General features: G+C 41.4%; 1 protein-coding gene across 3 annotated transcripts in view; it reads right to left on the bottom strand.

Annotated features, from left to right (window-relative positions):
* Positions 1-12,254, bottom strand: part of kcnh6a (potassium voltage-gated channel, subfamily H (eag-related), member 6a) — a 54,838-nt gene extending 42,584 nt beyond the window's left edge. The window contains exons 1-2 of one of the 3 annotated variants that reach the window (XM_064322014.1): positions 11,592-12,254; positions 1,276-1,506 (exon numbers count right to left, since the gene is read on the bottom strand). In XM_064322014.1, coding sequence (XP_064178084.1) covers positions 1,276-1,506; positions 11,592-11,667 — 307 coding nt within the window. In that variant the 5' untranslated portion in view covers positions 11,668-12,254. Of the gene's footprint in view, positions 1-1,275; positions 1,507-5,572; positions 7,749-11,591 lie in introns of those variants that run through there. The other 2 variants (XM_064322015.1, XM_064322016.1) reach the window with 2 other exon arrangements.
* Positions 12,255-12,588: the final 334 nt, after the last annotated feature.

The following is a 12,588-nucleotide window of genomic DNA, read 5'->3' as shown; positions in this document are numbered from 1 at the left end:
AACAACGGGCAACCGTGCAACCCTGATGCTCATCTGTCAGAATGGAAACTTGTGCCAAGTCAACCAAACCAGAACAAAAGGACTCTCTCACTGTGAAGCCCATTGCAAAAACAGAAAGTCATTCACATCAGCCAGTAGTGTATGTGTGTGTCTGTGTGTGTGTGTGTCTGTGTTTGTGTGTGCGTGCGTGTGTGTGGGTGCACACGTGTGGTTCAGGGAGGGGGAGGAGGTTCAGACTGTGGACAGTACAGTACAGTGAGCTTTGACTTCCTATGCCTTCTCCCTTTATTCCCTTGTATCAGTCACAAGGCACAGGAGAGAACTGAGAGGAAATAAACACAGGCCTCTTCGGCTGATGCAAGAGTGCCACATCATTTACAGATTGGTCCCAAGAGGATTTTTCAATTTTCACTGTCCTTACATGATCAGGGATTTTATCTCCACTAAGACAATAAATCCCTGAGCGTGCAACTAAAGGAAAAATATATCCTTAGGAGGACTCACCTAACATTTACATTCCATTACTAAATGGATGAAGACAGCGGGTGAATAGACAACCTCATAATGAGGAAGAAAAACACTGAAGTTGCCTGCATGTCAGCCTCTCAGTTGAAAGCTGCTGGTAGCTCACCTTTCTGCACCTTTCTCCTAACTCTCCCCTCTAACTGACATCTCTAGAGGTCCATCTCTTCAGGCTTCTGTCATATGCAGAATCCATTCCTTCATTTATGTAAAGAAGTCCTTCACAGCCAACGTCAATCATTTGTCATTATAAACATTCTGATTGATTCCAGCCTACATCATATATGCTCTTGTCCAATGACTGTACCTACAGACAGTCCTTAACAAATAAACACAAAAGTGAATTTCTTCTCCACAGACAAAATTTGCACTTCAATCACAAGGGACAAGCTTTCTCCATAATTGGGATTCTGTCTCCAGTGAGAGGGTTTTGTTTGGATGTGGTCTGTCTGCAGTGAGGTGGTTTTATTTGGAGGAGGTCTGTCTGCAGTGAGGGGGTTTTGTTTGGAGGAGGTCTGTCTGCAGTGAGAGGGTTTTGTTTGGAGGAGGTCTGTCTGCAGTGAGAGGGTTTTGTTTGAAGGTCTGTCTGCAGTGAGGGGGTTTTGTTTAGAAAGGGTCTGTCTGCAGTGAGGGTGTTTTGTTTAGAGGGAGTCTGTCTGCAGTAAGGGGGTTTTGTTTGAAGGGAGTCTGTCTGCAGTGAGGGGGTTTTGTTTGGAGGAAGTCTGCAGTAACGGGGGACAGTTTTTGCTGTACCTTCCTTAGCGTAGTAGAGGATCTCCACTTTACTTTCCTCAGAGCCCAGCAGGGCCTGGGCCACCTGTGCCAGGGCCCCCTTCATGGTGCCCGGTCCCACCAGGAACTGGCAGGTGCAGGGCTGCTGCATGATCTCAGCCCGCGAGAAGCCAAACATTTGGCAGAAGCCCTCATTGCAGTAAATGATGCCACAGTTCTTCATCTGCGCGTTCGCGATCAGGAACTTGCGGTCTGCGGAAAGAGGAAAACAAGGAAAATGGCCAAGTGAGGGCAGAGAAAGAGTGGGATAAAATAAACACCCATAAGGGATGAGGGATGACACAACACAATGAATTCTGGGTAAGGAGCCATCGCTCAAGGCTTGACGGTAAAAACCCAACTTCTGTGACTGCAGCACAGCCCCCAGATGACACGTAGCAGATCATTGTTAAGAGGCGTCAAATAAAGATCAACATAATTTAGGCTACACCTCCTAACAACAATTTGGAATCCTATCAAAATGAATGCCAAAACTTAAAGTGGATGCCCACGACTGAGATTCACTGCAAGAGCAGGCTATAGGGATTGACAAAAAGATTAAAATCTTTGTCACCAATTAAAAATTTGAAAAGTGAAAGGGTACACTGTAGTATAATATGTTGTCGGAAAATTGGTGTGGTATTAGCTCTGAGACACACACACACACACAGGCGGTAGGGATGCTATTTACTGATTACACTGTTGCTAAGCAGCTACTCCCCGTTCCACTCAGGGAGCCACAGAGGCAGTAGAGAAGATGGCTCTGACATAAGTGGTGAGTGTGACTAACCATCCAGGTATCAGCCTACACTGGACAGTGCCCAACAAGCCAACAAAGAACACTCTATAGGCTAATGCCAGTGTAAACTCAATCCAAGTGGACTGCTACTTTCAAAAGCCAAAATAAAACATTTCTTTAAACATTTCATATTAAAATGTTGTAGTATTTAGCTCAGACTCTCTATATGATTTTTTCAAAATAGGAAAAGCTACTATTTATATAATACCTATGATTTAAATAAAAGATTCTTTTCTCCAGATCAAATTAAAAACCTGTCGTAGGATGGCAAAAATTGTGTGTAAATTGAGCTACAAATACAAGGGCATGGGTACAGAATAGTAAGTATAACACAATGAAGCAAAACCACCATAAGTACTGTTTATCCACCATTCTTATTCTACCCTAAGAGACTGTACCAAGACATACAAGGGAAGGGCTAGATTTTCACTAAACCCTAGACTAAGGCCCATGGACAGCAATCAGACTGCTCCTCAGATAGTTTTTACTCTCAGTTAGACCCGCATTACCATCTTGTGATTGGATGCTTGACTGCTCAATTAAAATCAGCACGAAACTTGACTGAAAATCTGACTCCACACAGCTTGAGAATACTCAAATTTTGGCAAGAATTTCTATTTTGTTGCATGGGACATTTTGACCTCCAGTTACCTCAATTCTTCCTTCCACCCCCTCCACCCCCCTTCACCTCCCCCGCCCCCTCAGGAATCCATATTCAGCTGGGCCTTTTCAAAACATCTAATGGATCGAAATGAGCCAGATCCAGAATGATCTAGATACTGTAATCTGGATCCAAAATTATTCAGACGCCAAAATCTTCCATCCTGCAATTCAAGATTACTTTTTAAATTCTGAAAGATGCAATAGCTACGCATAAACTTCAATAAGGCTCAGGCTGGATAACCAAGAAATTATCTGGATCACAATGTCTTTCAGCCTTTAAAACCCAACCAAAAACAAATGCTAAAATCTCAGCTCTGGGACTCAAGTATGTCAAGGAAAATGTCTGAAAAGTCTTCCCGTTTACTGTAATCACTGTGCCAGGCTATCACTGCTGCATACCTTGTAAAGAAAGAAGCAGGAAGCATATTGCATATTACCCTAATGAAGCAACACATACAGAGTATATGGCACTGCCTGATAGCAGGAACCAGAGAATCGTGAGGGATCATAACAAAGCAGTTAATTAAAAAAACAATTGACAGCTCGTATCTAAGAGAAATGCAGGGCTGACAGCAGACCCACTGTGAAGCAGAGCCAGAAGCCCATTGGTGGGTGAGGATGTTATGCACTAGGTTTAAGCATTCATCTCATCCCCGTCCACAGTGCTGTGATGTCACAAAGGTGCTACTATGAAACGCACTCCATGCTTCTAACAAACTACAACCTAATTAAGTGACGATGGATTGTGTGGGAGGGTGTGGAAATATATGTAGCCTATGTTTTATGAGTCTGGTTTATGAGTTATGGAAATTCAATAAAAACAACAAAAACCAAACAAGGTTATCTTACTGTTCAAGTGCTAGCAGGTGCGATGATAAAGACAACGAGCCAGGAGGATGATTATTTGAGTGTGCAAGTGCGTGTGTGAGTGTGTTAATGAGTTTGGCCCCTTCATCTTAATGACCAGCAGCAGGCAGTCCCCTGGCTCATAGCCATGTCCAGTCAACAGAGTAGGACTATACAGGAAGTGGTGAGGGTGCACACTGACAGCTATGATATGCAAGCAAGTACTGCTGTTTCCTGCCTACTGAGCTAAGTGTCGATCTGCACCAATATGAAAGAGATCTCAGCGATACGCCTTCCACGCTGTAGGCAGCGAGGGGTTGAATAACTGCACAGGCAGAAAAACGTAGCATAGCTATCACCAAAGACATAACTTACGTCTGAGTCAGAGTGAGAGTCAGGGCTTCAGTTTGATTCAGACTCATAGTAAAAGTCAGAGTCAATTACAGTTAGGGGAAACATTTCAAATTAGGGCTATGACTAGTTACTCTTAAGTCTCAGCTGTCATGGAATTTTGATTCACAGTACAGCCTGAGGGGTTTGGAACACCTCACTATTTAACTGAGAAATTGAGGGCTTTTGTCATTGAAGTGACAACTGTGCAGAATGCATAAGGGATCATGTTGCAGCTGTGACAGCAGGAAAGAGTCGTTATCTTTACTTGACCACCAAGAAGGCCTGAGCTATGTTTAAATTCCATCCACATTTCCAACACAATCGCAAAGTACTGGTTTTGCCTGCAAGAGTAAGAAGCTTTCTAATTCAAATGAGTAAAATGCCACAAAAGAGTGACTTGTGGTTTGAAAACCAAGTTTTTAAGACACAATATGCATAAATTGGTTTCCCCTCTCTTATTATACACTGTTTTGGGTTGTAGTGTAGATGTTGGTATGCGTTGTGTGCATGTTGCTGTTTTGAGAAGTGGTGCAAATGTTTGCCTTACACTAAATAAAGCATGTCTGTGCATCCTGTGTGAAGCATGAAAAAGCACCCTGGCATGATACTGAGGTACAAACATACAGCTGATAAGGAAGCCAGCTGTTTTCCATTCCAGCTCACACAGCATTTCACACAGGAGGAAAAAAGGACTCCCCACCTGAATCATCCCTGCAATCATCATTTTTGCTGTCAAACTTACATTTGGCCCTTTTATCTCCCTGACACAAAAAGACATGTTCACATGGCTGTAAAATAATATGGTCGTGTGCTTATTTGATGATAGCAGCAGTAATGTGGAGTAGTCTCCCCACTTACTTCAATGTTACTTTCCTGGTAGCTCACATACGTGTGCCGAAACTGTGCCTCCATCATCTCCTGTCCAAAGCTCACTCACTCTTATGGGGGTCCACACCCCCAAAAGGTCAATCTGATAAAAGTAGGTGTTACAAACTATATACTGTAATTATGTTTTTAAGATGGTTCTGAAGGAATTTTGATGCTGTGAGCATATTCATAGACATGGATTGCACACTTGTATCACTCCTTAATGACATCACTGATATCACCAAATAGCTGCCGTATGCCTCAAAGCAAAACCTAATGCACTGTCCATCTCCTGTGGCTACATAGGTAGATCCCTTTGAATCTTTCAGAGAATTAATTACGTTAGATGTAATTCCCTTCACTTTGGTCCCCCTGCCTTCTAACCTTTGCGGTAAATCCACTGTGCTGCTGCTCAGCTCACCTGATCTACAACCTCCCCAGACCTGGCCATGTCACTTCCTTTCTCATCTCCCTCAACTGCTGATTTATCACATCTGTTCTGGACCCCAGTAATGCAATGAGCTTCCCACTGAACTCAGGACAGCAGAAATCCCACCCATCATCTGACGCAGACTGAAGACCCACCTCTTCAGACTACACTATGGCTCCCCTGACCTTCTTGAGCTATCTTCTTTCTTTCTTTTTGGATTTACTTTTGGGATAATGTAACAGAAATAGCTGCTTACGTAAAATTCTGACCCAACCACCTACATGTTGCAGATTCCAGACCAGACCAGTCCACGTTTTTCCAATATTCGGTCATCCGGCTTTGGTGATCATGTGCCTACTGCAGGGTCATCTTCTTGTTCTTAGCGGGCAGGAGTGGAACCTGGCATGGTTTTCTGCTTCTGTAGCCCATCTGCTTCAAGGTTCAATGTGCTGTGTTCAGGAGATGTTCTTCTGCACACCACTGTTGTAAACAGCTGTTTGAGCATTTGTGGCTTTTCTGTTAGCTTGAATGAGTCCACCCATTCTCCTCTGACCTCTCTCATTAACAAGATGTTTTCACCCACAGAACTGCTGCTCACTGGATACTTTTTGTTTATCGGACCATTTCTAAATATACGACCATCTATCTAACGAGTTGTGGTAGTAATACGGTATATACGTTAGCTATGCGAGGCTAGGTTTTGTAGCTAACTAGCAAGCAATGTGATATAATCTAAACACAACATTACATACAATTGATAACATCCTTCATTGAAAATAAAGAACACACATTAGTTTCCTAAGCTAATGCCTGAATGTTTGTCAGTCTTACTAATGTAGCGCAGATGGGTCCGTGTGAGCAGACGCTTGCTGGTTTTTCCAAGGAAACTTTGGCTTGGAGAGCATCCTTGGATCAGGCCGTCTCTAGTCTCTGTTTGGTTTTCCTTTTTGCTGGTATGACGAAAGGATTTTTGTTGTTCCTGGAGGTGGAAGCCATGGTTCGCTGTCGCAGGAAGGTCCATAGGCTACATGAATTTTCTTGTTGCTATGTTGCCGATTTGTCTACATGGATCAGTTCCTTTAGCTTACTTGCAGGATAAAGCGTTCACTTTGAGTTAGAATCCACTGATCACGGGCAAAGAGAGAGTGATTGCATCTCTCGCATGTTCCTTTGCACCTGCAGGCCTTAGCTCTTTCTGTCCCCGGCGGGGTTAGCTAGGCCGAGGTGCCCTTACAGACTGTGCCATCCGCACATCTTCTAGACATCCTGTCCATCAGATAACAGACAGGTACCGAGAAGGGAATTCACATTTATAACCTACATGAACTCAGTCACCATGTGATCAGTCTTTCCAGCGTGATGATGTGAATGACGTGAGTCTGACCTGTTGGTTCAAGATGGATGCATGGACACCTACAAGATGCACCTTACAAAGTGGTCACTGATTATTTGCATGGTAGTATTTACTGATGTTTATGGTGCAAATTGTTGTCTGTTTGGTCAACTTTACACTCATTGTTTATAAATAGGTCTTCTGTGCCTTCTTGGTGATATCACACTTTCGTATTCCTGAAACTACAACTGATGTTCTCCAGTTTTATATGTCGCTCTGGATAAGAGTGTCTGAAAAGGGACTGTAATGTAACGTATAACATTGCAAATATTACAAGCTGGTTTTTAATTAAAATTCCCAACAATATCTCACTCTGTAATGGTGACAGTTGCAGGCAACAATTGTGATAATAGCAATCTTGACTTGGAAAAGCAAGCTTGCCAGGGGTTTCTTTTTTCAGCCCCTCGCCATCAGCTGAAACAGAGCATGGTGCAGCTATTTTTAACCTGCTCCTTCCATAGTCAGTTTGTCTACACACTGCATAAAAATCAGGAGCAGAGAAATACAGGGGTATACAGCTCAAAATGATGCATAGTATGCACTGACAGGTGTGAACCCGCAACAACGGATAGGGTTATGAGAGCTGTGGACTCATCATAGTGGACAGGGTTATGACTCTGAGAGCTGTGGACTCGTCATAATGGACAGGGTTATGACTCTGAGAGCTGTGGACTCATCATAATGGACAGGGTTATGAGAGCTGTGGACTCATCATAATGGACAGGGTTATGAGAGCTGTGGACTCATCATAATGGACAGGGTTATGAGAGCTGTGGACTCATCACAATGGACAGGGTTATGAGAGCTGTGGACTCATAGTGGATAGGGTTATGAGAGCTGTGGACTCATAGTGGATAGGGTTATGAGAGTTGTGGACTCATCATAATGGACAGGGTTATGAGAGCTTTGGACTCATAGTGGACAGGGTTATGAGTGCTGTGGACTCATCATAATGGACAGGGTTATGACTCTGAGAGCTGTGGACTCATCATAATGGACAGGGTTATGACTCTGAGAGCTGTGGACTCATCATAATGGACAGGGTTATGACTCTGAGAGCTGTGGACTCATCATAGTGGACAGGGTTATGAGAGCTGTGGATTCATCATAATGGACAGGGTTATGACTCTGAGAGCTGTGGACTCATCACAATGGACAGGGTTATGAGAGCTGTGGACTCATCATAATGGACAGGGTTATGACTCTGAGAGCTGTGGACTCATCACAATGGACAGGGTTATGAGAGCTGTGGACTCATCACAATGGACAGGGTTATGAGAGCTGTGGACTCATCATAATGGACAGGGTTATGAGAGCTGTGGACTCATCATAATGGACAGGGTTATGAGAGCTGTGGACTCATCATAATGGACAGGGTTATGCTGTGGACTCATCATAATGGACAGGGTTATGAGAGCTGTGGACTCATCATAATGGACAGGGTTATGAGAGCTGTGGACTCATCATAATGGACAGGGTTATGAGAGCTGTGGACTCATCATAATGGACAGGGTTATGAGAGCTGTGGACTCACCATAATGGACAGGGTTATGAGTAGAGCCCAACCGATATATTGGTTTGGCCGATATATCGGCCATTATTTGACTTTTTTGACAACATCGGGATCGGCAGTTATGTAGCCGATGTGTCCCGATTTTTAAATAAGTATAATAAACAAAAAAAACATTGATTATTTATCTGTACTTGCCTGTTCAAACGTTGTAATTGCTATTTACTAGAATTATCCAGTAGAGGGAGCTCTAATACAAGTGTGAACTGCAGCAGCTGACGCGCTACTTCTGTAATAAGACGTTTGTCACTCGTGCCTCATCCAGTATTCTCCACTGCAAGACTTGTCTGCACAAATTCGATTGTCGCAATAAAGGTATGTATATTTAGTGAAAGTTTTTAATTAAATGCGTTTATACGACCACTATGTTTATCAATCCTCATTTTCGAGCGAGCGTGCTAGCTAACATATTTGGTTCACTTTAGCAAGCGAGCTGGCTAGCAAGCCTTTATGAAGTGGCAGTGAGCACATAAGCAGCGTAGGATCTAGGCCTACATTTCCAGAGGACATCGCTGTATTCTCAAATAAATAACCAGCCAAAATAAAATGGTGATTGAATGCATCACACATTTGTTTTTTATCTGAGGTAATGATATTAGCTACTATATGATGCTGTGTCAATAGCCAACGCGTTATTGCAAGCGAGTGTGTCATCTAGTCACGCGTCATCGTAGCAAGCTAACCAGACAGTAAAAACGCCGATAAAACGCTTCTAACGTGGATAATTTTAAGCCATGTTATCTAGCTTTGTCGTGATAACATGAGAGAAGGATTGCTGTTGGAGAAGTGAATCAACCAACACTTAGCGCGGTAACCTGCACGAAAGCGCATTGTAGTTTTTTCACCACCGAATTCTTATGGACAAGCCGTTACGTTACGTATTTCATACAGTCAATTTAGTTTCATCTAACGTTACACTTTATTCACTCATTAGCTCCGCTAGATAAAGTCTTACTCTTTGAGATCATGTAGTCGGAATGAAATAAGAAAACATAATTAATTTACTGACAATAGATACTAAGAAATGATAATAACAAATTAATAACAACAACAACAATAATAATAATATTCATAAAAATACATGTTTGGAACTGGAAAACTTTAAAAAAAAAATTTTTTTGGAAAAAAAATGTTTTAATTAATTTTTTTATAGATGGCTGGAAAAGAAAGGAGTAAAAGTAACGTGTGGAGTTATTTTGAATTCACACCACCTGAAGATGGTGTTAATATGTATATTTAATTTAATATAATCTTTTACATTTTTTTATCTATCAGAAAGTTCTTTGTGTGTTTATTTTTATTTATTTGTTTGCTTATAAGTTAAATGTTCTCAAATATAGAAACTTTGATAAAATATAAATTTTTCAAATTGATTTGAAAATGTTGCACTTTTTGACAAAATATCGGTCAAAACATCGGTAATCGGTGGGCTAGGACTCTCCAAAATCGGGATCGGCATCAAACCCAAAAATCTGGCATCGGTCGGGCTCTAGTTATGAGAGCTGTGGACCCATCATAGTGGACAGGGCTATGAGAGCTGTGGACTCCAAGAGAAGTCTTGTGGGGCCTTGAGAGAAGTGAGACTCACAGCAAAGGAGAGATGTACAGTTTAAAGGGGAGACCTCAGTGTTGAAGGAAGAATATTATTTAAACTGGGGAAACGGGGGATTCTTTCAACTGTTTTAGAGTCATCTTCCTTTAGAGCTCATTCAGAATGAAATCATTTCATCATTTCAGAATGAACTAGACTAAAACCAGACTGCTGCACCTTATTTACAGCTAAGCATGTGTACTGTGGACTATAACCAGAGGACCATTTACAGCATTCTATTTAATCTGTGATTGGGTTACTATTTGTTTGATGCTGTCTAAACCTTTGTGATACATGAAATGAGAGGTTCCTTACATATGACAAATGTACGAAATTTGTAAGCAGTACAGTGTGACAGCATCCTAAATGTCAAGACATCTGCTATTGAGACATTGTATCATGTATTTTTTGTGTATTCTTCTCTGCCTCTAATAACCCAGGTGAGAGCCGATAGTGTATCAATAGATCTGTGTTGTTGTACAAATAAACTGCTGTAAGAAAGCACACATTTTAAGTTACAAATTTCACAACACAAAATTAGCCGCCTGAAACCAACCAGTGAAAAGAAGGGAAAAAAATGGTCTGTTCTCAAATTAAGCTATGGCACGATAAAGCAACTGCTGATTGCCTAATGGAGGATAATTATCTTTCAACTGAAACGCCAGTGTCCTCTTGTCAAGAGACATTTAAACAAAAGTACACTTCACTAACTTTGACGACTGATGAGGATCCTGGATACTTCTTTTCAGTGGCACACATAAGGTAACATGATTCACGATTCATGTTATTTATATGCTCTACACACAAGCTATGATGGACGGAGCAAAGAGTCCATGCAGATGCTCATCCATGCAGAGGCACACACATGCATTTCCCAAAGGACATCTAGCTCCCTTCCAATAAAATGAGAAAACTGAGGTACACAACATATTTCTCTCCCTGCCTTCTCTTCCTCCATTTTTCTCTCTTCTTTCATCCCTCCCCATGCATTTTCCACTAACATTGTCAAGCCACACTTGGCCTAATCATATAAACAACACATTTTACAAGATCTGATCTTCAGCAATATTCCTAATTGGATAGTCACTTGTGCTGGGATTATTCTTAGATTGGACTGGGCCTGTCTGGCAAACAAGTATTGCGAATTAACTTCAAATCAAGTTCTATACTCTTCGTTGCTTCATTGTTTAAACATGTCATCCAATTATAAATAATAAATCACAACAATTGCATTTCTTTTCCAGATATAAGTATAACTATAATTACACAAGCTTAACATTTTCTGTATGGACTAGCAAATCAATTATTTGCTTGGATACTTAAAAAACGGCAATGATAAATAAAAAATATTTATTATGATCCTAATCTGAAATGCTCGGCCTAAATTGTTTTCATAAAAGCGAGTGCATCAGCAGACCTGTAAACGATACTTGAGAAACTCATTTTAACATCCAACATAAATGCACTAAAATACACCATGGTTTACCTATTATAGGAAATGCATCTGAAAGAAGTTTTGCTGTCGTAAATTGCTTATCGTTATTTTTGAAAAGCTACAAGTTTTGAAAAGCAAGAAAACTACGAATTTGAAACAGAACTGAGTAGGCTACCCTACACTGTAGCCTTACACTTCCACGCCTAAAATGTGTAATTTACCTGCGCGTCCCATACACGTAAAAACCTGCCGATTAAACAACGTGGAATAGATCTGAGAAACGTTAGGTACGTTAAAGAGTCAGCACTTACTTTGGCCGTCGAATTTTCTGATAATTGTATCCAGGTAAGTGTTCTGGGGCGCTACATGACCCCTTCTCACTGGCATTTTGACGAGGGAAAACGAACTGTCTTCTTCCACGCATTAATAATTCCGCTTGTTTCAGATAACTATGAAACCAGTGTTCTGAGGAATACAGTATCGTATACTGCTTTAAGATATTGTTGAGCGACGATAAATATCTCAGTGCTCCCCGGTTGCCAAGGCGATGTTAAAACGACTGTACTCCTGCGCGAGCTGAGAGAAAAGATGAAATTCTGCGAAATGGAAGTCGATATATAGGCTGCCTAACTATATTGTGGGGAAATACTAACAATGTTATTGTGTCTGTTGTAACCACATCGTGTTCCGATTATTAACTAGGCTTCAGCATTTTATGTAAAACTAAAGTAAATTAACAAAGTCTAAAGTCAGATTTAAACAGCGAGCATCTGTGTTCATGGGACACCGTATTAACGCAAAAGCTGAGCTTCCCCTCCTAGTTTCCAGAGTCCATCAGCAGGCACGACTGTTTGACTTGACGGAAAGCAGAGGCACTGTCACACTCCTCTGCGTAACACAGAACGCCCCGCTCGAAGTGGTCTCTGCGGCATGAGCTGTTGCCCTCTTGGATGTTTTATTTAATTCGTCACAAGCACCTCTCCCACTCAACACTTGCGTCGTTTGTTTCTTGCTAACAAACCTAGGTGTTTAGAAGAAATGGCCCACGTTAAGCATGCTTGCGTGGGTCATTATTATACTGTGAACCTATTGTTCGTTTGAAACTTGGATTTATAGACACTTTTAATAAAATGTGATTTTTGTTGATGATAATGCATGTTTTAAAGTTCAATTAGGCTAATTTCCATTTAGCCTGCAACCAGTCCATACGTAGCCTATTAATAGGTTTTGAAAAGCGCTTAATTTTATTTTTCCATTATCAGTAGGGTGGGTGCTGAGTGATAATAAATGGTAGCCCTAAAAAGAACA

Source organism: Anguilla rostrata, chromosome 2 (genome assembly GCF_018555375.3).
Source record: "Anguilla rostrata isolate EN2019 chromosome 2, ASM1855537v3, whole genome shotgun sequence".
NCBI classification, from domain to species: Eukaryota; Metazoa; Chordata; class Actinopteri; order Anguilliformes; family Anguillidae; genus Anguilla; species Anguilla rostrata.
This window is presented reverse-complemented; position numbering and strand designations above follow the sequence as displayed.